The sequence below is a fragment of the Dermochelys coriacea genome, chromosome 1, assembly GCF_009764565.3.
Source record: "Dermochelys coriacea isolate rDerCor1 chromosome 1, rDerCor1.pri.v4, whole genome shotgun sequence".
Classification (NCBI taxonomy): Eukaryota; Metazoa; Chordata; order Testudines; family Dermochelyidae; genus Dermochelys; species Dermochelys coriacea.
The window spans coordinates 285,799,942-285,827,291 of NC_050068.2; the positions used below are offsets into that span (position 1 = coordinate 285,799,942).

Genomic DNA, 27,350 nt, shown 5'->3' on the forward strand with positions numbered 1-27,350 from the left:
CACTTAGTTTACTAATGGAAAAAGAAGGGTCAGGAGATCATTGATGGTTTGCAACAGTACTGGCTTCATTCAGGACAGCTTCTGGTTTTACCAGAGTGGAGGTCCTCAGTGCAGAAAGTGCACCCAAAAGGAGATGAGGGACACACAGGACATTCACAGATCTTTCTATAGCAGGCATCTGCATATGGCCAATGTAGTCTGAAAAGTGGACAGCAATGGCCGAGGAAGGGGAGCATGGCCAGCGAACTGGAGAATGCACTGACTCACAACATACTTCCAAGCAGTGTCATTAGCAGCAGAGCCCCTGAAAATGATTTCTCTTTCCCAGGACAAGAAAGTCTGTGATGGCATGCAGGGATTCAAATTACACCGCATGCTACTGGGGGTGAAACTCAGCCCTGTGAGGACTATATCTCAGACCATATCTCAGACTGACAGCCAGCACTTTCACTACGCTGTTGATTCTTCTCATCATTTTCTTTTGATGGACTGCATACCAGAGATGTTGAATAAAGCGGCTGCAAAGGCAACTGCATGCGCCTATAACTCAATTTCTATGAGCCACCCGAAGATTCTGCAAAGCATGTATGAGCAGGACCCAGAGGAGTGACTTTGGAAAAAAAAATTTATATATATATATAATGCTGCTATCTGCTTCATTATTGTGGTTGAAATTGAGACTAACTTTGTCAGACTACTAGCCTAAAGTAGTAGGCTTTCTTAAGGCTCTAGGAAGATATCAAGTACAAATTGTGTACCAAGCTTAGTAGCAGGCCTTCTGAGCTTGTAAAAGGTGAAATGTTCTCATGACTAGAGCAAGTATTTTATGACACAAATGCTAAATCCTATGTCACTGGGGGCTCAGGAATCAGACCAATGGATCGTGTAATTAAACCACTCACCTAAACAAGCACTACAGACACAAACACAAACAGAAGACTGTCAAAGCAATTGCCTGAGTTGTGTCACATGATTTCTGTATGACTAAAGGAGGCAGCATTTTGAGATTCTCTCTGACTTCAAGACACATTTTTTCCTGTAGTAGTGGGCAGAAACCCCCAGTGAATATTAAAAATAAAACCACAGATGAAAAAGCCAACAAGAAAGAATACAACATGTTTTTTTTAAAAAAAATTCATGTTATTGCTTTTGAAATGATTTTGCTTAAAGATGGTTTTGCTCTCCCATAACTGTAGATGACTGACACTCAAGATGCAATAAGATGGGTGACCCAGAAAATGAAAGAATTCTGTTTCAAATTTGTATAGGGCCTTCCATAGTTCATACCGAGCAAAAGAGCTTCAAACAGAACCTCATTTATGAAGACTATTAACTACTTTGAAAAGACATAGTCAAATATATCTAAGATGAAATTTTAAAAGTGATGCCATTTCTGAATATCTAATTCAAAGCATCTTAAAACCAATGATCATAGCAAATGAAAGTTATGTTACCCATCATTCACTTCTTCTCCCACAGCTCAAAGACACAGAATGGAGGGAACAAACAGAAAATTAAAACTACGGAAGGGCTGGTGTATATTAAAAATAGACAACACCTCTAGTACTTTTCTACATTTGAAACTGGTCCTGAAAAGTACAGGTGTTCTGATACAGAAGCCCCCTGTACACTCGCAGGTGCCAAGAGAAATTATTTTTACACATATAATTAAACCAAGATGAAGAAAAAGGAAATATATCCAAAGTGTGTATCTTTCTGGCTGTAATCTGTGACTGGATGGCTTTTTCTACTTGTATCTGAGCTACTGTGAATAGCTAACAGCCCAACACCATAGCAATTATAAAATACCATCCACAGCTACAGTTTAACTAGGTGATCAGGGATATTTTTAATTGCAAATAGCTGCTGTGATTGCATCAAGTCAGCAGCTTTAAGAAGTTAACATGAAAGAAAATACTGGTTTGTAAACAGTTTATTGTTGTTCTAGGCTAAATTCCTTAGAGGGACACTGTCAGGTCAAACTGATCCAACATTTACGTTTTTAAAAACAAACTTTTACAAAAGTCTAAGTCCAATAGAAATACTATATTTTTTCAGTTGTCATTGTTTCTTTGTTTTGTTTTTTTTTATTCTAGTACAAATAGATTTTTAAACAAATACACATTTCCCTGATGTATTTGACACACAAACATTGCAGCACTATGCTCAGAGAAACTGAATATGAAAATGATTAGAACTGGACTATAAACAAAACTGAAAATTTCAGTGAAATGTAAATTATATTTTTATTATTTCTGCTTTGTTAATCTTTGCTGTTATTGATGTAGATATATTTTCAAGACAAATTTCCTTTCCTATGATTTTAAATCATTGTGCAGTGTCTGTTACAAATTTTGCTTATGATCCTGTAAATGCTTAAGCATATATGTAACTTTATTCATATGGATAGTCCCATTCCTCATTTAGGAAAACACATCATCTTAGAAAATATGTTAGCTAAAGCATTGTAACTAACATGATACTAAACAAAATTTTGCCCTTAGTGAGGATGAAGATAGTTCCATTTCAAAACACGTCAGTAGGTCATGGCTACCTCTAGTTGACCCTTCGTTAGAAAATCAGAAACTGTATCACTATTAAAATTTCATTTTAAGACATGTTTGCCTGACTCCTTTTGCCAGGGTAGCTGTGAGCAGCTAACATGTTTAAATATCAAGGGGTAGCCGTGTTAGTCTGTATCCACAAAAACAACAAGGAGTCCGGTGGCACCGTAAAGACTAACAGATTTATTTGAGCATAAGCTTTTGTGGGTGAGGAAGTGGGGTTTTTACTTAAGCTTATGCTCAAATAAATCTGTTAGTCTTTAAGGTGCCACCGGACTCCTTGATGTTTAAATATGACTGCATTGGTCCACACTAAAGGCACAACTACTTTCTACATAAGTATAAAATGTTAGTTAGCACATTGTCTAACAGTCATTTTTTCCATTGTAGACAAAGCCAGCAAAGTCAATGGGAATCTTCACATAAGTAAAGTTACAGACACACTTAAGAATTTGTGGGATCCGGGCCGGTATTTCCATTGCAGTACACTTACAACAAAGTCATTTATCTTTACATTAGTAAAGAAAGGAAATAAGAAATATATTTTTATTGAAAACAGTGTCTGGGACTATCCGCACTGGGCAATTGGGCATTGCCTACAACTGATTTCATTTTCAATGACAGCACAATCATTTATCTTTTTTCAGCTCTCACTCTCCTTTTATCTCTCTTCCTTATGTTTCTGTATTTTTTCCTCTCTCATGCAATGTTGCTGAATGCTGATGAGCAGAAAATGGTACAAAACCCCAGTCAGTCTCTTTCAGGTGATAAGTTAAGATACCGAACATCCAACTTTTTAATTTTGGGGTTCCCATACAGGTTGGATAAGTGATACATATTTTTCTGGCACTAGCCAGATATATAAATTGGTTAAATTCTTCAGCAGCTTTCTATTTCTAGCCCAGACGGAATTTTCAAGCAACAATTATATGTTTCTCTTTTTTTATTTTTTTATTTTTGGTTCCTATTTACTTTTTGTTAAGGAGATATGGGACTTTGCTGTGAATGCAGCTGGGGATGTGGTAATGAAATGAAATTGGTGTCCAGTGTAACAACAGAAAGAATTTTCCACACCAAAAAAAAAATCAATCAATTTTTAGTGTTTTATTTGTGTTAAAAAATATTTCTACAGTATAGAATTTGGGGCACCTCTGCAGCAAACCAGGAATGAGGTAGGAAATTTAATAAAAAAAAATCTGCCCACTTCTCTTTACTTAGTATTCAGTGCATTCACTTTTGTGCTGCATTATATTCTGCCAGCAATCTATATATAATGAAATGATACACAAGTCTCGACTCAGGCCCAGCCAGACTGGCCCATCTGGCCCAAGCATCTCAAGATTTTTACCACAACGAAAATAAAATCAGAGGCCTACATTTTCAAAAGCAACTAGTAGTTTTGGGTGGCCCATTTGGGACATCTTCAAGAGGTCTGACTTTCAGAAGCCATTTCTGAAAATGAGAACGCTTTAAGAAGTCTAAATTTGGGCACAAAAATTTGATACACTTTGGAAATTTAGGCCAGAAAACTCAAAATATGTATTGCATATTTTTATAATTGGTTTGAGGTTTTAAAGAAACCATCATTTCTATCCTTCTCCACCTACCCTCCTCCTAAAACATAGTTTTAAAATAATTAAACATTCAAATAATACCCGTAAGAAACTTTTTCTTAATTGCTTAATATTTTTATCATGCAATTTTACACTCAGTGGGAATTCTGCTTGAGTAAAGACTGCAAGAATGAGCCCTAAATAATATTTAGGTTATACTGTACTGACTAAAACATGTATATACAGGATTGATAATGTGTGTCACATTTGTCAATGGCAGAAGGTGGCTCAAAAACACTGAAGTTAATAGATTTGAACCTACTTACACAACAGTGACTTGGATTCTATGTCCCTTAACTAACAAAGTCTGTTCACAGCTGCTTTTATTGTCTTAACTCACTGTCTTGTGCCTACATACTGAAATGGTCTGAGATTCATTTTCAAAATTACCATGGTAGTGATGGCTGGCCTTGAGCCTCTCCTAAATATCACCTTCTGACTGGCCAGGCCAGCTCAAGCAAAGCTGGTAATTCCTGCCAAGTTATTTGAAAAAGTACCCATTACAAAACAGAAGTTTCAACTGCCACTCCCCTTCTTGTCCCAAATTTTTCTGCCATGTCGGCAGAATCAAGGGTAATAAATAAACAATTATTAATGTGTCCACAATTGGTGTGTGTGTGTTTGGAGAGAGTTAGTGAATATGGATGATGGTGGTTTCTTGTTAAACAGGAGGATGAGGTACCTTTGAGAGACAGGATAAAGAGTGAGAGATCACAATCCCCTAAATGGGCTTGAGTTGTAATCAACACATAGCTCTCTGTCAGCATGAAGTAGTTCAAGAGACCAGATGCTGGGAGGCAGCCACAGCACTAGTAAAGGTTAAAAAAACCAAGGATCAGTCTAAGAATCACCAGCAAGGAGCAGTCAAAGTTGTGCTGAGGGCGCTCAAAAAGTAGGGATAAGCACTTGAACTTAGAATTGTTTACCAGATCCAATCATCGAGACTTCAGTAGATTTGCCCATTGCTAGTACATGACCCACTGTATCTGAAAAGAAACATTTTTTACAGCAGATTGTTCTTGCAGTGAAGTCCCAGTGTGGCTGATTCCTGGATTTCAGCATATACGTGCCAAAAAGTAGCATCCATCATACAACCTCAACATGGGGATAGGTTGAATAATTTAACATTCACCCATCTCTGGTACCATTACAGCGTATATGTATCTACAACATAGTGCTCTGTATGTTTCTTTTTACCCATCAACACATAAATATCAAAACTATGACAATTAGCATCTCCATATAACCAGCTGCATTATGATTCACTAATCCTTTTTTCCTTACAATACTTTGCAGTAGCGTAATCATTCTCCAACCCTGTGAATCATCAGAGTATTTTGTAGTAAAGACAAATGTTATAATATGCCCTATTGTAACCATGCAAATTACAAATCTTCATTTCCATACATATTTTTGCTTTCTGTTTTTTTTCTGCTGCTCAAGCAGCTTTCATGTATATACTAGTGTGAGTTTCACAAAGTTGTTTCCCAGTAATTCTGAGAGTGGGACCTCACCAACTTATTTTACTAACTGTAAAAGGAAGGTCCTACCTACTGAAGAGCTTCGAAATCACAGTTTTGAGATTTTTCAGCAGCTTCTTAATCCTGAGCCACTACTCTTCATTAAAAAGTCCCCCCCGCCCCATCCCTCCCATCCTCTTCCTCCTCCCTCATGCACATTGTTGGGCGAGATCATGACACAACATCACTGATACAGGACTACATATCCTCAGAGGCTGTGAAGATTGTCTAGACCATGTGCCCTGGTGTGTTCATACATAGCGCTGAATGATTGCTCCTCTAGGGATGGGTCAGTTGATGTGCAAGACCTCTGGGTGCATTTCAGACTTGCTTTTCTACACCAATGCATGATGTACTCCCCAACGAGCAACTGTTCTGCTGCCCTGGCATGTTCATTTTAATACACCCTTACTATGCTCTCACAGGTGGCTTTTTCTGTTTTTAAATAAAAATGTAGTGTTTACTCTACCTCACAATATTTTTTACATTAGGACCTAAAAAATATCTGTTACCAATTTGTTTTCCAATGCATAGACTGCGATATAATTTTACATCTTCTGCACCAAATTAACTAAATCCCATAGCCAAAAATTCCAATTGAGCCCAACTGCCTTATCCCTGAAAATAAATACTAGCCAGTTCTAAGCAAAACAATCCATACCCTGGCTTTTTTCAACATGAGAATGAAATACTGCTCCACAGATCGCATTTAAAAGAGTTAAAAGGGTTAAAGAGCAGATCATGATAAAGCATACTAAAAAAAACAGCCACTTCGGGAATTCTAACTAAATCCCCACTAGAGAAAAGAAAATATTTCTGGATGAGATTCCAAAAGAGCACCTGCTATGTCTTCCAAAAATATAATAGATATAGAGAGATAACAAAGACCCCATTTCTCAGTAATAACCGGTATAACAGAAATTTTTTAAAAAAAATCTATGTGCAACAATATGTGTACACTTTTGCATGAACCAGAGTTGCACACACAAAATGCTCATTCAAGTCAGGGATTTGCAAACACATACCTTTGTATCAATGCAACCTTGACTGCAGTATACACAACTTGGGCATGTGCTCTTAGGAGTGTTTCTAATAAAGGGCAAAAGTCTACTAATGGATCTGCTGAAAGGTGATTTAAATAAAGTCTATTGGGGGCTGAAACACTTATCTGATATTCTTTGACATTATTCCATTTTCTACCTCCAGAACTGCATGTCTACCACATTTCAAATGGGGATGCATGGGGGAAAAAACTCATAGGTTGGTCAAAAAGAGTAAACCTAGTTTTGGACATTGCTTATTCAGTTTCCATAGTCTGAAAACCATTTAGCAAAACTGCATTTCAGGAGGGACGTTATTTTATACATTCAATGGGAAATGTTGCCCTTTACACCTTCTGTGAAGTGGAGCTGATTAGAAATTATACACATTTAGTAGTATACATATTTTATTTATGCTACTGTAAATGAACCTATGCACTTTAGTTTGCATTAATATTACTAATTTGGGTATCTGATTTAGATACTGTATAATTGTATATCAATTACTTGAGTTAGACAAAAAATTCTGACAACTGTCTGACATGCATAAAATTGGTTCCCATTTGTTCTTGGTATTTAAAGGCAAACTATCAAAGCACTATAAAATTTAAAGTGTGTAGAAACACGCCTCAGTAGTAAGACATGATCTGCTGCTGTTCAACACACACACATGCTATGATCCAGTTAGCTTTAGGTAGTTGAGTTGGTATATGACTAAATGGATGGGAGACCTCCTAGGAGCATACAGATGGTGCTGAAAGAGAGGCTGAAATTCAACAGGTGGAACTCTGTCCTCTGAGCTAATGCCCATCATGTATTAATTCAGGTGCTTCCGACTTTGGGATAAGAACTCAAACTGAGGTTTCAACCAGTTATGGCCATTAAAACTACACAGCATTTTTTGTAAAAGAAAAGGATTATAGAAGTGTTCCAGCCAAATGTCAATCTAGGTAATTACATTCTGCCTTCTAGATCCCCTGAGCAGTTTCAAATGAATATGGTATTATTCTTAACATCCTGTCCTAAACTGCTAAACAGCATTGCTAAATGCTGTGAAAGAACTACTGTGTTAAAACCTTGTGGCAGGTTTCAGTGGTATTTGGAGTGATCAGTATATATTACCCTACCTACTCATTTATTACAAATATGGGATTTACTACTTTCTGTGGCATGTGGTTAGGATTTATTAATGTGACACTATAGCTCTGTAAAGTTAAAGGTTACACAGATCCTCATCTAAACTAATCTCTACATGATTTGATGAAGTCTAGTACCCAGGAACTAAATAATATCTGACATTAGTTACAATATATAAATTGTTGACAAATATTTATCAGGATAATCCATTGTGGGATAACTTTTTTTTGTTACACTTTAAGCCCCTTGTCTTTCAGCAGAAACACAATCTGCTTCAAATAATGCTGCTCCAAGTAAGAACACAATGGGCTCAATTCTCAGCTCTGGCTGTTTGCTCAACAACACAAAGAAGCCAGAAAGCTACCCTAAAAGGAGCAGCTCAGGATTTCCCCTGACACAGGGGAATCCTTTCCTTGGGTAGAACAAAGCCAGCGTAGCCACTTGTCCCCACTCTGTGTGTAGGGGGTATGCCATGGATGGGAGAGGATGGGCAGAGTGCATGGCACTCTGTCAGATCATCAGCTGCTTCAGTTGTTGTTACACCAGAGACTGAAAGGACCTCAGAGCCACCTTTCCCCTCATTCTCTCCCCACAGCTGCATAGTGTCCACACTGTGTAACTAAAACATGCTTAAGTGTAGCCTCAGATATAGGTTTAGGTTACTGAATGAACACTGGCTGAGAGAATCTGCAAACCACTCCACCAGCTGTCCCTGCACTTTGGAAATGTACAGCTGTGATAGGAAAGAAATCATTAAAAATAAAGATCTGCAAACAGGTAGCTACAGTGTGATGCCCTCCCAGGTGGATGAATTTTACCCACAGAGTTTACAAAAGCTATATTGTTGCATCCATAACAAAAAAATAAAATACATAATAAAAATAGAGGAGCTCCTCAGCCGGTGTAAACAGGCATATCTCCACTGAATGCAGAATATTTCCAAGCACAGCTTCAGAGGAAAATTACATATTCATCCTAGTTGTACTCAAAAATAACTAGACAGCTTAAAAAAAATCATGTTGGGCAGAAGTCAAGCCTAGAATTTAGACTAAACATGATTGTTTCAGAAACCTGAGTGACTGAAAAGAAGGAGTTAGCATGTAAACAATTATGCATCCCTAACTCCAGGGATCACTGACATCCTGCTACAAAAAACAAATACACTCAATTCCTATATGAAAAGTATGATTTAAAACTGAAACCTTGGAAGAGAGACTGCTTTATAAATAAATAAATAAAAGCACATATCACTCTCCTGCCTCACAAATACTGTATCTGTCACTCAAATAGATGTCAGCTAAGACACCTGCCTAAGCAATTCCATTTTCACTCTATAGAATGAAGTTGCTGTAGTTGCACAGGATAACATTGGTTTGACAGACAGATGTTCATGCTGGTGCAGGAATATGCTCACCTTCATGTTGTCCTGGGGTGAGATCTTTCCTAAAGATTACATTTTGCTTCACTTTTGCTTTTATAGAAAGAGTTTGGCTCACACAGAAACCTTTAGTCTAATGGATCTAGCTAAAAGCCTGATCCATTTCTGACTGATGTCAATAGAAAAACTCAAGTTGCTACAGTGGGAGCAGGATCGAGACCTTAGATAATAAGTGAGTGATGTCAAATAATTTGATACTTCAGTAGAATATAAAAAAGCTAAGGAAGCATAAAGGCACACAGTATAGCAAAGGCATAGTATGATACACCCACAGCTAAAATGCTTGCATTTTACTGAGAGTTATATTGTCACAGCTGGGCCTGGGCAAATAATAGATTTTTTTCAGTTTGCTGTCAGTCCTGAAAAAAAAAATCAAAAAAATCAAATAATTCTGGTTTGAACCAAAACCCATTTTTTCCCAAATTTTCAGCAAACTGAAAAGTAGAAAAAAATCCTTTTGGGTTCAACAAACATTGTATTGGACCTGAAATGAGACATTTCATTTTGATGTTGAGGTTTTTTAATGACTTAATTTTTTTTTAAATAAGAGGAAATTTCTAAACAAAAAGTCATTTCAAATAAAAAATTTGAAACAGTTTTCAACATTTTAGAAATGTTGAAACAAAGCATTTCATTAGTTTCTGAATTTTTTTCTGAACAATTCAATGAAATTGACGTGAATTAATGAAATATTTCAATGTGACTGAATCTGCATTTTTCACCAAATCATGGTTCAGTTTAAAAATTTTGTCCAGCTGCAGTCACAGCCTTTACTCAGCTTCAGAGTGAAACAACAGGGAATAAGGCCCCCACAACTTGCTCCCATGCTCAGATTGTGACTCCAGAGGTGGAGAAAACAGGGGCTCTCTTCTACACCTCGTGAGTAAATGGACAGGGAGAAGGTGGGAAATGGAAGGTGCCCTGGCTCTGCCCCCACTACTCACCAGCCAGAGTTGATGGCCAGGTACACAGAGGGGAGTAAACTGGCCCATTAAGTGAGGTGAAATAATTTACTTCACTCTACACAGTGGAAGGGGAAATAGAGAAGGAATTGTGGATGAGTTTCAATCCATTCTCTGATCTGGTCCTGGTGGTGGTGTGCCACATGCCACCCCTTATTAAGGGCCAGTTGTAAAGGTAAAGCCTATCCTGAATTGGGAAGCTGATCTGTGTTTGTCACAAACTTTTCTTGCTACTATTTGCATTGCTACAGGATTTAATGCAACATACCTTATGTATCCCATAGAGCAGCTGGTCTTGACTGCCAAAAATAAAAAGTGGAATTTCACAGTTTCCTTTTCATAAGTCTTTCTATTCAATGACATTCATTTCCGAAAGCAGCAGAGAATTTATGTTAATAAAATAAATTTCACATTTAAATACTGCATGTGCCACAAATGCTGACCCAGGAGATTTTTTTTAAAGTGTAAGCACTATACATGTACAGTATTTTCCTGGTGCATTCAACTTGCAAATTCAACCAGAAATCAATAACAATAGATTACAAGTTTGCAATTTATGTTTTTTTCAAGGATGCCCTTGCATATTCAGTTTAGTATGGGTGCTGATCAGTGGTTTCTGTTTGTTGATGGCTTGGGAATTATTTTAGCCCATTTCTTATTTAAAAATTAATGTACTAACAGTCTTTTTTCAATATACCTGCATGAAATAAAACGGTGGACAAAATTGGATGTGGTAAAGTTTCTAGGATTATAATTCCTTGTGTTATTAATGTTTTAGGGGGGCTCTATCCCATTTACATTAACAGAACTACTTATGGAAGTAAGTACTACACCTGGCAGAAAGTGTATGCATCATCAAGCCCTTTTTATTGTTGTTTTATAATCACTCAGTATTAATCAGTAAAAAAAAACACAAGGACGTGTGTGTGTATTTTTAGTTCAATATTACGTATGCCATGCTTATGAAAGTTTATTAACCACAGTCATAAAAGTTTGTTTTTTAATGAAAGCCTTTTGAGAAAAAAAACATTTTTGAAGACCAATGAATAAACAAATATACCACCACAGGTCTATTTAGTGCCTTACTACATGGGAAGGTTAGGATTTAAAATTTACAATGCTACGAACTTTCAGAAATCAATCTGGTACCTTACAGAGATACCTGGCTTAAATGTAGGGCCCTACCAAATTCATGGTCCATTTTGATCAATTTCATGGTCATGAGATTTTAAAAATTTTAAATTTCATGATTTTAGCTATTTCAATCTGAAATTTCATGGTGTTATAATTGTGGGGGTCATGACTCAAAAACAAGTTGTGGGGGGGGATCGCAAGGTTATTGTAGGAGTGGTTGCGGTGCTTCTACCCTTACTTCTGTGCTGCTGCTGACAGTGCTGCCTTCAGAGCTGGGCAGCTGAAGAGCAGAGGCTGCTGGCCAGGAGCCCAGATCTGAAGGCAGAGCCACTGCCAGCAGCAGCACAGAAGTAAGGATGGCATGGGATAGTATTTCCACCCTTACTTCTGCGCTGCTGCTTGCAGAGCTGGGCCCTCAGTAAGCAGCCACTGCTCTCCAGCTACCCAGCTCTGAAGGCAGTGCAGAAGTAAGGGTGGCAATACCGCGACCCCGTTAAAATAACCTTGTGACTCCCCTACAACTCCCTTTGGGTCAGGAGTCCCAGTTTGAGAAACTCTGGTCTCCTCTGTGAAATCTGTGTAGTATAGGGTAAAAGTACACAAAAGACCAGATTTTATGGGGGGAGACCAGATTTCACAGTGCATGACACGTTTTTCATGGCCGTGAATTTGGTAGGGCCCTACTTATATGTTTATCTGATACACATGTGGCCTCCCAGTGGTTAGTGATGAACTAACAAAAGCTTATTTTTTGTTTAAATATGGGCCTAAGAGGTAAGAGGAACTGAACAAAGTTTGAGAAAGGGGTAAATCTGGGGTTTTGGTTCAGGCCCAGCTCTATTGTTGACAGACCACTGGATTTCTCTGCTGTAACTGTAACTGATTTTCTCACCCATGAAATATAATTTGCTGTATTATTTATTTATCATTATCAAAGCAATAACATCTGATGGAGAGGGCATTTTCTGGGAGTTAATAACTGCCAGCTGGAGATGAGGGCCTCAGGCAAAGCCACAGGCCTTTAACCCAGGCAAGTCATTAATTGATAGGAAATGCCTGACCCTGAGGTCATTATTGCTACTATATAAAAATATTAACATTTTTAAAATCTAAAGGAATTCCTGTTTTATGCATTGGAAAGTTAAACATTGAATTTTACGATGCCATAGATATGGGGTTATTGTTTAGCGTACTATTTTTTTTCCTAATTGCTAATGACTAACACAGTAACCCATGGGAAAGCAAGACGCCTTATTAAGGTGGCATTATTTGTGGTTTATGAATAATACAGTATTAGTGAAATAATGTCTGTGACTAACCGATAGTTTATTGTATAGATAGCGGCAGTAATACAATGAGGTAGCACAACCAAAGAGCAATGCACCATTTTTTTTCAGCATGCCTCATCTCAAATTTTCTTACCTAGATAGCTGTTTTCTGTCAGGTGAAATTGCTCTTTGCTGATGCACAGCTGGCATCACTATGCCCTGGTCTACACTAGCCTTTGAGGTCAAATTTAGCAGCGTTAAATCGATGTAACCCTGCACCCGTCCACATGACGAAGCCCCTTTTTTCAACTTAAAGGGCTCTTAAAATTGATTTCCTTACTCCACCCCCGACAAGGGGATTAGCGCTGAAATCGGTTTTGCTGGGTCGAATTTGGGGTACTGTGGACGCAATTAGATGATATTGGCCTCCGGGAGCTATCCCAGAGTGCTCCATTGTGACCGCTCTGCACAGCACTCTCAACTCAGATGCACTGACCAGGTAGACAGGAAAAGGCCCGCGAACTTTTGAATTTCAATTTCCTGTTTGGCCAGCGTGGCAAGCTGCAGGTGACCATGCAGAGCTCATCAGCAGAGGTGATCATGATGGAGTCCCAGAATCACAAAAGAGCTCCAGCACAGACCGAACGGGAGGTACGGGATCTGATCGCTGTATGGGGAGAGGAATCCTTGCGATCAGAACTACGTTCCAGTTTTTGAAATGCCAAAACATTTGTGAAAATCTCCCAGGGCATGAAGGACAGAGGCCATAACAGGGACCCGAAGCAGTGTCGCATGAAACTTTTAAGGAGTTGAGGCAAGCTTACCAGAAAACCAGAGAGGCCAACGGCCGCTCCGGCTCAGACCCCCAAACATGCCGCTTCTATGATGAGCTGCATGCCATTTTAGGGGGTTCAGCCACCACTACCCCAGCCGTGTTGTTTGACTCCTTCAATGGAGATGGAGGCAACACAGAAGCAGGTTTTGGGGATGAGGAAGACGATGATGAGGAGGTTGTAGATAGCTCACAGCAAACAAGCGGAGAAACCGGTTTTCCCGACAGCCAGAAACTGTTTCTCACCCTGGACCTGGAGCCAGTACCCCCCCAAATCCACCCAAGGCTGCCTCCCGGTCCCACCAGGTGGAGAAGGGACCTCTGGTGAGTGTACCTTTTAAAATACAAGTTTTAAAAGCCAGCATGTTTAATGATTAATTTGCCCTGGCATTCGTGGCTTTCTTGGATATACTCCCAAAGCCTTTGCAAAAGGTTTCTGGGGAGGGCAGCCTTATTCCATCCACCATGGTAGGACACTTTACCACTCCAGGCCAGTAGCACGTACTCGGGAATCATTGTAGAACAAAGCATTGCAGTGTATGTTTGCTGGCATTCAAACAACATCCATTCTTTATCTCTCTGTATTATCCTCAGGAGAGTGATATCATTCATGGTCACCTGATTGAAATAGGGTGCTTTTCTTAAGGGGACATTCAGAGGTGCCCGTTCCTGCTGGGCTGTTTGCCTACGGCTGAACAGAAATGTTCCCCGCTATTAGCCACGCAGTTGGGGGAGGCAAAATGCGACCTTGTAACGAAAGCACATGTGCTATGTATGTAATGTTAACAGCAAGGTTTACCGTGAAAGTTTGTACCCATTGTTCTATAAAATTTGTCTTTTCAACCACCGCTGTCCCTTTTTTTTTCTCCACCAGCTGCATGTGTTTCAAGGATCACAGGATCTTCTCCTTCCCCGAGGCTAGCGAAGATTAGAAGGCGAAAAAAATGCATTTGCAATGAAATGTTCTCTGACCTCATGCTGTCCTCCCACACTGACAGAGCACAGACGAATGCATGGAGGCAGACAATGTCAGAGTGCAGGAAAGCACAAAATGACCAGGAGGAGAAGTGGCGGGCTGAAGAGAGTAAGTGGCGGGCTGAAGAGGGGCTGAAGCTGAAAGGTGGTGGCAGCATGATGAGAGGAGGCAGGATTCAATGCTGAGGCTGCTGGAGGATCAAACTAAGATGCTCCAGCGTATGGTTGAGCTGCAGGAAAGGCAGCAGGAGCACAGACCGTCACTACAGCCCCTGCGTAACCAACCGCCCTCCTCCCCAAGTTCCATAGCCTCCTCATCCAGACGCCCAAGAACGCGGTGGGGTGGCCTCCGGCCACCCAGCCACTCCACCCCAGAGGATTGCCCAAGTAACTGAAGGCTGGCATTCAATAAGTTTTAAACTTTTGAAGTGCTGTATGGCCTTGTCCTTCCCTCCTCCACCACCCCTCCTGGGCTACCTTGGTAATTATCCCCCTGTTTGTGTGATGAATTAATAAAGAATGCATGAATGTGAAGCAACAATGACTTTATTGCCTCTGCAAGTGGTGATCGAAGGGAGGTGGGGAGGGTGGTTAGCTTACATGGAAGTAGAGTTAACCAAGGGGCGGGGGGTTTCATCAAGGAGAGACAAACAGAACTTTCACACCGTAGCCTGGCCAGTCATGAAACTGGTTTTCAAAGCTTCTCTGAGGCACACCACACCCTCCTGTGCTCTTCTAACCGCCCTGGTGTCTGGCTGTGCGTAACCAGCAGCCAGGCGATTTGCCTCAACCTCCCACCCCACCATAAACGTCTACTCCTTACTCTCACAGATAGTGTGGAGTGCACAGCAAGCAGTAATAACAGTGAGAATAGTGGTTTCGCTGAGGTCTAACCAAGTCAGTAAACTGCGCCAGTGTGCTTTTAAATGTCCAAATGCACATTCTACCACCATTCTGCACTTGCTCAGCCTGTAGTTGAACAGCTCCTGACTACTCTCCAGCTGCCTATGTATGGCTTCATGAGCCATGGCATTAAGGGGTAGGCTGCGTCCCCAAGGATAACTATAGGCATTTCAACATCCCCAACGGTTATTTTCTGGTATGGGAAGAAAGTCCCTTCCTGCAGCTTTTGAAACAGACCTGAGTTCCTGAAGATGCGAGCGTCATGTACCTTTCCCAGCCATCCCACATTGATGTTGGTGAAACGTCCCTTGTGATCCATCAGTGCTTGCAGCACTATTGAAAAGTACCCCTTGCGGTTTATGTACTCGCTGGCTTGGTGCTCCGGTGCCAAGATAGGGATATGGGTTCCGTCTATGGCCCCACCACAGTTAGGGAATCCCATTGCAGCAAAGCCATCCACTATGACCTGCATGTTTCCCAGGGTCACTACCCTTGATATCAGCAGATCTTTGATTGCGTTGGCTACTTGCATCACAGCAGCCCACACAGTAGATCTGCCAAATTGATTCCCGATTGACTGGTAGCTGTCTGGTGTTGCAACCTTCCATAGGGCTATTGCCACTCGCTTCTCAACTGTGAGGGCTGCTCTCATCTTGGTATTCTTGCACCTCAGGGCAGGGGAAAGCAAGTCACAAAGTTCCATGAAAGTGCCCTTACGCATGCGAAAGTTTCGCAGCCACTGGGAATCGTCCCAGACCTGCAACACTATGAGGTCCCACCAGTCTGTGCTTGTTTCCCGGGCCCAGAATCGGTGTTCCACCGCATGAACCTGCCCCATTAGCACCACGATGCCCACATTGCCAGGGCATGTGCTTTGAGAAAAGTCTGTGTCCAAGTCCTGTGCCCGTCATAACCGCGCTGACGTCGCCTACTCACCCAGTTTCGCTTTGCCAGGTTCTGGTGCTGCATATACTGCTGGATAATGCGTGTGGTGTTTAATGTGCTCCTAATTGCCAAAGTGATCTGAGCGGGCTCCATGTTTGCCATGGTATGGCATCTGCACAGAAAAAAGGCGCGGAACGATTGTTGATGGAGGGATGGGCAACTGACGACATTGCTTACAGGGTTGCCGTACAGGGAATTAAAATCAACAAAGGGGGTGGCTTTGCGAGAAACTGAATGGCTGCCTCAAGGATAGAACTCAAAACTGGGTTTAGCAGGCCGTTGATTTCACAGGGGGAGGGAGGAGAAAATGAATACAAAACAAATCTGGTCTATTTCTTGTTTTGAGCCACTTCATCTATCTTTATACATCATGCTGGCAGCAGACTGTGCAGTACGACCACTAGCCATCGTCACCTCCTGGGTGCTCGGCAGAAGACGGTGCAGTATGACTACCAGGTGCAGTATGACTACATACCCCCTTACACTCCCCCTTCCCCACCCCGTGCTGCCCTTTCTCCCCAAAGCCCCGCCCCTGCTTCCCTCTGAGGCTCTGCTCCCATGCCACTTCTTCTCCCAAGGCTTCACCTTCTGCTCTATCCTCTCCACCGCTCTCCCCCTGTCGCTCTCCCTTATATCCAGTAAATGATCTGGTGGTCACTTTTAAAAAAGGTGAGGCCATGACTCTCTGGCCCATCCTGTTCCAGCGCCCCTGACTCCACCCACTCTCCATGAGCAAACAGTGTGGAAGAAAAACTTCCCTGTACCATCCCTTTCTGGCTGTAAAGAAACCCATATCCCCAGCTGATACCTCCTGGTCTGTAAACAATTACCAATCCCAGCCACTTGGAGTGAAGAGCAGGAAGCTGGCAGAGAGAAGTGAGAAAGGGAATCAGTGGAGCGTAGCTGGGGAGTGGCATACAAGAGGGAGTGTGTTTCTATATCTATATGACTGAGGAGGAAGAACAAAGAGAAAGAGAGGTCTGGGAAGAAGAGGGCACAGGAGAGAGTGTAGGGGAGTGGGAAGGTGGCCAGAAGAAAGAAAGAATATGACAGGGATGAGAGAGAAGAAAAAGAAAATGCAAGAAACTGAGGGGATAGGGCAAGACAACAATGAAGAAAGGAGGGACTAATGGGAAAGTCAGGGATGGTGCAATATGGCCCTGAATAAACCTTAGGATTTTCCCCTTAAAACTGGTAAGTGGTATATATTTGATATTTTGAGAATTATAGGAATAGAGTCAGAGTTTATGGTCAGACGGGATCACTAGATCATCTAGCCCTGTGTATCACAAGCCAACAACATCATCTAGCACCCACACACTAAACCCAACACTGAAATTAGACCAAGGTATTAAAGCCCTCAGGAGACTAAATTATTGTGTTACAAGCAGAGAATTGGAGGGACTGAGGTGTGCCAGTGTCCAAGGCCCCTGCGGTGACAAGGAACTCATTAAGTGAGATGATCCTGGCAAGTGACCCACATCCCATGCTGCACAGGAAGGCAAAAATAGTCACTGCAAATCTGACTTGAGAGAAAATTCCTTCCTAGCTCCACATCTGGGCCATCAGTTAGACCCTGAGCATGTGAGCAAGATCCACCCAGCCAAACACCTAAGAAAAAGAATGGTCAGTGCCATCTTAGAGCAGTAGTCATTTCCAATCCCTTCCTGACCAGCTAAAACCCTGAAGCATGACATTTTTAGGAACATTAGAGATAAACCAGAAGGGACCCTCAGGGCTGCTCAGCCCTACCCTCACCTTCACAAGCAATCCCATCACACATTCCTACTCACAAATTTGTACAGCACTCTCTTAAAGTAATGAAGTTGTTTGCTCCCACAATGCCAATTGGAAGGCTATTCCAGAACCTTATGGCTCTGATGGCTAAAAAATTTCTTCTAATTTCCAGCCGGAAGTGTGTAATTATCTAACAAAATTCAGACAGTAACAAGATATGTGGAGAATGTAATGTTTAAAGGTTGTTCTAGTCATCCAGTGGATTTTTCTGGATTATACACTTAGGCAGAAGAAGAGGAGAAAGGGCTTCACTGTGGTTTAAAAGCAACTCCACAATTTCTGTATTTTTCCTTGCAACCCACAGCATGCAATCACTATATCATACAGCCTTACAACACCCAAAGAGATGACTTACTTTCTGAAGAATGTGCTCTGGAAGGGACTCTGGTCAGGCCTCATGTGGATTGAACTTTTATGCTAATTGCTCACATGGACTCCTGAAAGCCTGGCTTCCCTTGATTCCTTGTTTTCAAATGCATATTAGTCTTTGTAATGTACAACAATGACTAAATGTGTGAGTGTGTGCATGTAATAACTGACATTTCATAATTAGTAACCATTTTCATTTTATTGTTTAGGAATGGGCTACTTTAGCTACTCAAAGTTAATTTCTATTTAAGATTAAGTTAAAATCTGTGATAGAATCCATTATCAGGCCATGTGCATTGACCTGGCTTGAAAGGCATTTGGATACTGGAATGTCATTCTTTCAGAGGGAGGTTCAACTACTAATGCTTAATCCCTTTTTTAGTATGAAGCCAGCTGTGAATGTAACTTTTATGCCTTAGGAAGTTTTAATTACTCTTGATCTTAACCAGAAAGTGTTTAGTACAGCAAGACTGATCCATAAGAACAGAAGAGTTATCTTATTTATTTGAATGCTGGCAAGTCACAAAAGACACAATATTTTTTCAGATGTTTTGTGAATTGAAATTGAGTTCAATAAAGTGTCGGACTGACAGTACTTGAGGAATTAAGTTCTTCATTTATCCACAGAAAAAGCACCACATAAGTTGTGCCAGTTGAAGCAAGATTCCTCAAATTGGGAAAGTGCTTCAACACCAGTGCTAGATGAATTTCCTTGACTAGCCATTCATGTTTGTAAGTGAATTTGCTTTGGTCACGCTTTTATGCACAGTTTCTATTAACATTTCAGTGACTCTATTTTACTGGAAAAATTGTTGTGAAGAGAAACTTCTAAATTTACATGTGCCAGTGTTTGGGAAAAACAAATGTTAAACGCACCCTGGAAGTACCTGTGCATTCTTTAATTTGGGGGTATAGAAACAATAACACAGCTTATTTTAGCAATCACATAGAAATAATTCAGCTCAAATCTGAAATATCTGCAATCATTCCACACCGTAAAAATGCAGAAAGATTCATTCAGTAAGTGTGAATAAAAATAAACTGAAGGTGCTCAAGCTCTCATATATTACTTGAGCTAAAAAAGAATCTAAATTTATTTAATGAATTATTCAGTGTAAATCAGTCCCTCAGGTCTGCTCACTTCTCAAGCACTAAAATACCACAGAGATGGGTGCAGTATAAATGACAAGCGCAAGAAAAAAAACATTGAACAGGTGGAACCACCCTCCGGGCTGAGAGAGTATCTCAGCATACCTGGCTGTTCAGTTCTTGTCCTCTCTGCTGAGACTGCCAACAAGGGTGAGGTAGCGAGGAGGCATGGCCTCCCTCAGATGCAGATGTGGAGGGAACACCGCAAGTCACCTGGTGGGTGGAGCCAGGAGGGCCACACCCCACACACTGAAAGCAGAGGGGTGGATCAGGCAGGGTAAGTATAAAAGGCTGGCTGAGCAGCTCATTGAGGAGGGAGCTGCTAAAGGAGACAGATGCTTCTTCCCTGCTGCTGGAGTGGAACACCAAGGAGAACTGTTGCTGCCCCACAGATCAGCCTGAGCTTCCAGAGAGCCCTACCACTCCCGACACTGAGGAACTGTCGCTGCTACCCTTGGCAGTATATTCCGGGGAGATTGAGAATGACCCCTGGACACAGGTACAACCAAGGGGGAGAATAGGAAGCAGCCCAGGGAAACCAGGCAACAGTCTGGTCGAGAGCTGCCTGATACAGGGTCAGCATGTTGCGGGCGGATCCCCGCTAACCCAGTGGCAGATCACTCCGCCACTGTTAAGGGCCCTGGGCTGGGACATGGTGGAGTTGGGCAGGCCCATGTCCCCCTGCAACTCCATTGTTGGGGTGGGAGTACTCCCCCTCCTTAGGCCAGGAGGCCTGTGCTCCTCAGGCCTCCTGACCTGGGCCCCATAGACTGTGAGTGGCGCTCACCCCTACCTGGGTCCCAATCTAGCCCACTGCTTTTAAACGCTGAATCTGTTTTTGTTATGCAGATTAGTTTGGCAAGAGTGAGCAATTTTTCTGCAAATGCAACAGAAAATCTAAATTGACAGTATTTTGAAATCTATTTAGCTGATAGAATTTCTTGTGTATATTTTGGCTTGTGATACAGTTCTGCTGTACTTGATATCTGTACACAAAAACAAAACTGACAAAGGATTTTTTTTAAAAGGCAGCAGCTCAAACAACTGTGTCAATCAGAAATCACAACTCTCAAAACTGTTTTCTTCAACCTGAGACTCCAAGTGAGGAGTGCGGGAAAGATCTCTTGCTTAGAAGCGTGACTTAAACAGGAAAAAGAAAAGGAGTACTTTCCACAATTTTGTTTCTGCAGACAGCATACCAAATTATGTATCAATACTGAAGGATGGTCATTGGAACTACATCGGTATTACTGCACAGTTTCTGTAAATTGAAAAGGCCAGAGAAAAGTTCAAAAAGAAAACTTCAGAAAAAAAATCAAGCCTAAATACAGTAATGTGTTTACTTACAGGCTTAAAGTATTCTCAGGAAACTAGTCCTGGTGAAGTAGCATATTCTGAAATGTATCAGACATGCCAAAACATCAGGAAAAGCTAAAGACAGAGCAAAAGCTCATTATTCTGAAATAAACAAGAAACCTTATAAGTGTTAAACAAGCAAGTACTCTAAGCACTGCTGGCATCATGTTTCCTTACATAAAGCAAGAATTTTCTAAAAACAATGTAGAACCCAAAGGTGTAGCATTAAATATACTTACTACAACCCCATTCTTAGTGGTAGTCTCCCGGTATGTAAAGTTGCATACTGCCCAGGCCAGGTAATATGTGGACATGAGAGGGGTCTGTGAAAAGTGATCAGTAACCCATCCATCTTCTTCAAAAACAGAAGTTTCCACTGGCATATTGGATAAAGATAAATAGGTTGCTTGATGCTTGATGCTGATTTTGAAAGTGGCCTTGTAGATGGGCTCATCAAAGCAAGGAAAGGCTTTTCTGGCATGAGTAGGAGAAAACTGTGTAACACCAAGGAATCTGGAACACAAACAAAAAGAAAAAAAGACATTACTGATTGACTATGTGCAGTGCTTGAGTCGTGGACAGACATCATGATATTGCTAAAATATGGTAGTTTACCAAAATAAACAGAACTAAACTCTTAGCAGCAGCAAAGCACAATCAATGTACTACATACTTCTCGTCCTAATAGTTCAGCTTTGATGTAGTTGTTCTTGGCATAAATTCTCTCCACATGTACTATAATGCAATCTATGTAATATAATGAGCCACAAATTTGCTAGAAACAACTTTACAGACATCGCACTGGTATTCAATAAAATACTCTCCCTTCTATTTATACTTTGTATTCTGCCACCACAGTTTTGTTCAGCAATATATGAAAAAGGTAACCAATATTGGTCTGCAATGTAAAACAAATAAGCACAGTCTTCAATTAAATTTAGGATTTAATGACCTTCAGGGATCTCACTGTGGTTTTAAATACTGATAAGAAAACTCTGCCTTTCTTTAGACATAATAATATATGTTCACTTAGCGTACCCCAGAGGATCATTATTTTCCACTGCTGATTATTTGTGTATTAATTGCATGTAGCTCTTTGAATCGCACAACAATCTATTAGTGTTGTAACTACAGAAGTCCAATCAGATGCATTCTGTTTATGTGGGCTTTGCAAGGTTACATACCTAAGCCACCAATTCAACCTCTACAAGTAAGGATGCTTTTTAGTCTTTTCCCAATAAATTTCATGAAAGAAAAATAATCACCCTAAGAGGTGACAGATGATCTCTTGGAAATATCTTAAAGAAAAAGAATTTGAAATATGTTGTACAGAAAAAGAGACTATACATTTTAATAATGCCACACATACCAGTGTCTTTTCTTTGAAACTGTATAGACTCTTGATCCTGCAAAGGGACACTTGTGCACAGACCCTTACACCTACATTCAGGGGAAAATTCATCAATGTTGGTCTCTTTGAAGGAATAGAACCTACGTTTACATTTTCAGGGTATGCTTTATATTTTACATGTATGGTTTATGAGTGGGATGACGGTATGGTGTCATGGCATGTCAAATAGTAATATGAATATTGACTGGTTATGTGACTGTAAAGACACGACATATGTGGCTGGTTTGAATGCTAACATTTCCTTAACCAGTCATTTTCCAAATTTTTAATGAATGTGTTGATGGGAAATGCCCTTGAGAAACTTTAACTATAAGATAAGAGTTTTTTGTGGGTGGATATCTATTTGATCCAACAAAGACAGTGACAGGTTTCAGAGTAGCAGCCATGTTAGTCTGTATTCGCAAAAAGAAAAGGAGTACTTGTGGCACCTTAGAGACTAACAAATTTATTTGAGCATAAGCTTTCGTGAGCTACAGCTCACTTCATCGAATTGGATCCGAAAGCTTATGCTCAAATAAATTTGTTAGTCTCTAAGGTGCCACAAGTACTCCTTTTCTTTTAACAAAGACAGTGGAAAGCCCTTGTAATCTTTTCAACTTAAAATAGAGTACTATTCTGCAACATGATTTTCTGTAATTCTGATGGAGCAAAAGTAAGATGAGTACCTTACTAAAAATTGAAGTGTGTACTTACTGACTGAGTTTTTGACTTTTTGGTTTAGAGCACTTATCAGAGCAACACAGAATTAAGTTACGGCAGTTTTATGACACTTTTTTCTTAGCATAGTAGTATTAAGCCTAATATGTTACTTTTCAAATAAACAAATATGCAGTCATGTAAAATATGATGTTTCACATGAGATTATGATCGATTTTCATAACAGCTAATCTTGTAAAACGTTGGATCCTCTTATGTCAGTCAGACTTTTGTTATCAGTCTTTTGTCCAAAAATCGATGTCTTATTTAGTTAAAAATTACTGAATATTTTGGAAGGCATTCACTGTACTGTGGCTTTCTGTCTCATTATTAATGAATGAGGAATTAGTAAATTCAGATTTATGCAGAAGGTAGCGAAATATAGGGTCAAGTTTTGCTCTCAGTTATACCAATAATAACCCAGATAAACTCTATTGACTTCAGTTGCATTACTCTGGATTTACATCACCTTAACAGAGCAGAATTTGTCCAATAAAGAAATTTACTTTGCCTCATTTAGTCCACTTGCTTAAAATGGGCCAGATTCAGAATTCTTTGAACACCTACAATACCCAAGATATTCAACAGGAACTTTGAGTTAACATGGAAGGCAGGACTTGAGCTCGCTGTTAATAAAGCTAGGACTAATGAACTTTCTTCTCTAATTAACAATTTTAATGAGCTCAGACCCACAGGTAAATGCATGCTCAGGGAATTCTACACTCATTCTGACAATGTGTAAATGAGGAAACACTGTTTCAACAGACTAGCATCTAAAGAATATTAAGAGTATCAATGAGATCTTTAAGGGAATGGAAAATAATCTCTTAGTCTAACTACTGATAAATTCTGTATCATGTGTTTTTTTTAAATAGCAAGATGTGCATTACTATATATTTCATTACATTCAATACAATATTGTAAATATGCCAAATTTTACCAATAATAATAAACAATGATATTTATACATGCACTTAAAAGGTGCCCATCATCACGGTATCTGGACTTCTATGTTATACTCGAAAAAAAAAGTTGAAATTTCTCTGATCCCTGAAGATTAAACTGATTGTATATTAGACAATGTATACATTTTCTCCTAAAGAACAAAGAAATGAGGTAAACATGCAGAATTTCTCTAGCATACAGAGATCATAGAATACCTCGGGTGTTTTGCCACCTCTCTCTCTACATACCTTCCTTGGCCACTGCCATTTTTATCTTATAATTCCCAGAAATATCACCACCAAAAGTTATACTTCCAGGAATGAAAGACTCACAGCTTGTCTATTCACCATCCCATGACAGTAATTTGCAAGTATTTTAATTCCATCTCATCTATTAAAGAAAGACATGCGTTTCCTCAACAACTGCTCTATTTTGACATCTTGGTTGCTATAAGAAATGAGGAATCAATGTGTTTGTTTTGTCTGAAAGTGGTAAGGAACTGATTTCATGTCATTTATGCAGAAGGTAAATAATCACCTCAGTTACTATAACATTCTGCAGAAACTATGCATTAATGTTTGTTGGATACTGCCAATAAATTACAGTGCATGATACAAAAAATTTTGTATCATTTCACTTTCATTTTAGCATTTTATTAAAGGTACAATAACTTCAGTGAGAAAGTTAACATTTTCATAGTACTGCCAACATTTCTGATTTACGGCTTTCATCTGTGGAGTCAAAAAAGTAAGTGTATTGACTTCCTTCTCTAGCTAAGTGGAGGGAAAAAAAACAGTAAAACCATCTACGCAAGCCTTGTTGCGCTTGTGAAGTCGCACAGTTAACCAGAGCTATTCCCCTCTCATATACAACATGAGTGAAAAATTATATCTTTTACAGCAACCACTACTCCAATGATGTTGCTATACTTTTCAAACAAATATAAGGATGTCAAAAAGTTAAGGCAAAGGTCTACCGGAATATCAAGATCCCACATAACTTGAGAGAAGCAATGTTATCATATGCTATAGTAGAAATTGGTCTTTCACACTTATGAAACAGCTATACATATTTCATTTGAAAAGCAGGTTATTAATCAAAATGCAAATTACTACTTTGCAGAAACACATTTTGAACAGACACCCCATTGTTTATGTGTATTTATTTATTTATTTATATTTATATGTGTATATATAATATTACAGTGAGTCATTAAGCTTGTGATATTTCAAAAAGAAAAGCAGTACTTCTATTAAACACCTGAAGCTATTACAAGTTTTGGTTACAGTTTTAAAATACATATTCTATTAAACATAAATGAGCAGGGTCCTAAACTGCTATAAATAAGCGTAATTTCATTGACCCAATTATATTGCGCCAGATTCTCAGCTTGTGTAAAGTAGTATGATGTCACTGAAGTCAATGAAGTATATTTACAGTAGAGTGATTCATGATCTAAATAATCACACTATGAGAGTGGAGTACTATATATTATATAATTGTGTGTCAAACTATCTTGCTTCTAACAAACATTCGACTGTAAATACTTGATCATACTTGGTGAAAAAGTATTATAACTGTGCTACAATTACTCTTTTGAAATATTAGATTGTATATTTAAGTTTCCTCTAATTATTTTCAACAAAGCTGAAATGTTCCGAAGTGAGATAATTATGTGAACTGTGTCTTTTTCATTTATTTATGTTGTAAAGTGAATTCCTTTACGGTATTTCATTTGTTACAGAATCAACGATTCTGAACAAACTAGAAGAATGCTGATTACTTCAGCCACAGTCCTTAATCAGGTAAGAGGCAGCATCCTTTTCTACAACTGAGCTCTGCAAAAATTTTACTTTGATTTGATGACAAATCACACAGTTGTAATGCTACCCCTCCCTGGGATTCTAACATCAGTCGGTTTAAAATCAACAGCAACAAAAGCATGTTTTAATAAGGGGGATGTTGACATAATTGAATTGGGGAGGTTCTTTTTCTGTCTTCCTTACTTTTTTGGCCTACTAGCCCCCGTGTAAACTCTTTGCTTAGCAGGCAGTATCAAAGAAATGATTATGTTTAGACAGAGAGAATCTGTAACTAGGATTTTCTATGACAGACATCTTAAAAATAAATTAATTCAGGGAGCCCTAGCTATCAGATAACTATCAGGAAGTCAGGCCCGCTTTCTTTATTACTTAGATTGTAAGACCTCTGGGATAGGGACCCTCATTTTGTTCTGTTTTTGCAGCTCCAAGCACAATAAGCTCCTAATTGATGACCAGGACTTCTAGGCACTACAGTAATTAAAATAAATAATAATAATAAAACATCTATTGTCATGTGAAAACAGCGAATAAAGGACTGATTCCACTCTCAATAACATTGGTGACCATGTCTATAGAGCCATGTGTGGCTACAAAATTTGTATCTGCATCTGATACACGATCCACAAACATGATCCACAGATATAAATCGGATATCCACAGATTTGCAGGGCTCTACATGTCTACATTAAAGGGACTATACTGGCATAGTTACAGTGCCATAGCTATGCCAGCATAACCCCTCAGTGTAGACACAGACTATGCTGACAGATGTGTTTTTTCCATTGGTGTAGGAACAACACCTCCCTGAGTGACGGTAGCTAGGCTGATGGAAGCATTCTTCTGTGGACCTAGCTGCATACACTGGGGGTTAGGTCAACATAGCTACATTGCTCAGGGGTGTAGATTCTTCACACCCCTTACAGACTTAGCTATGTAAATCAAACTTTTAAGCAGAGACTAGAACCTAATATGCAGTAACTCAGCTGAAGTGAATGGAGTAAAGTGACAGCCAAATGAGGTCCTAAAAGATTGCTTCAAGCTTTCCGAATAAAATGCAATCACATAGGTAACAACAATACAAACTTATAAGTTCTATTGTAATGCACAAAATGCTCTTTTTTAAAAAATAGGTAAGGAGGCTCTGTTATATAAACATATTTTAGTTTGGTACAGAAAGAATTTATTAAACAGACCTATTTTCTACAGGTGAGCTTTCTATTATGTTTTACTTTCTGATGCAATTGAAAGATGATTCTTTCAACTTGTCCAATCCCTAGCTGTGCAAAGACATTTCTTATATGTTGGAAGTAATGCACAGTTGTTGTTTTCATAATAAAGGAATAAATATATAAAGATGCATTTTAATCATCTATGCTATACCTACTGGAGTGTTTAGCTGTAAGCATACAGACTGACTGTTTCATTCACCTTAAAAGATGATTAAACTAACATGAAAATATACCCAGTAAGTAG

At 39.6% G+C, this 27,350-nt stretch overlaps 1 protein-coding gene across 2 annotated transcripts in view; it reads right to left on the reverse strand.

The window, feature by feature from the left end:
* TRHDE (thyrotropin releasing hormone degrading enzyme) overlaps positions 1-27,350 on the reverse strand; it is a 340,833-nt gene that overhangs the window by 310,549 nt on the left and 2,934 nt on the right. For both annotated transcript variants that reach the window (XM_038387780.2, XM_038387779.2), the window contains exon 2: positions 21,242-21,515. In XM_038387780.2, coding sequence (XP_038243708.1) covers positions 21,242-21,515 — 274 coding nt within the window. The remainder of the gene's footprint in view (positions 1-21,241; positions 21,516-27,350) is intronic.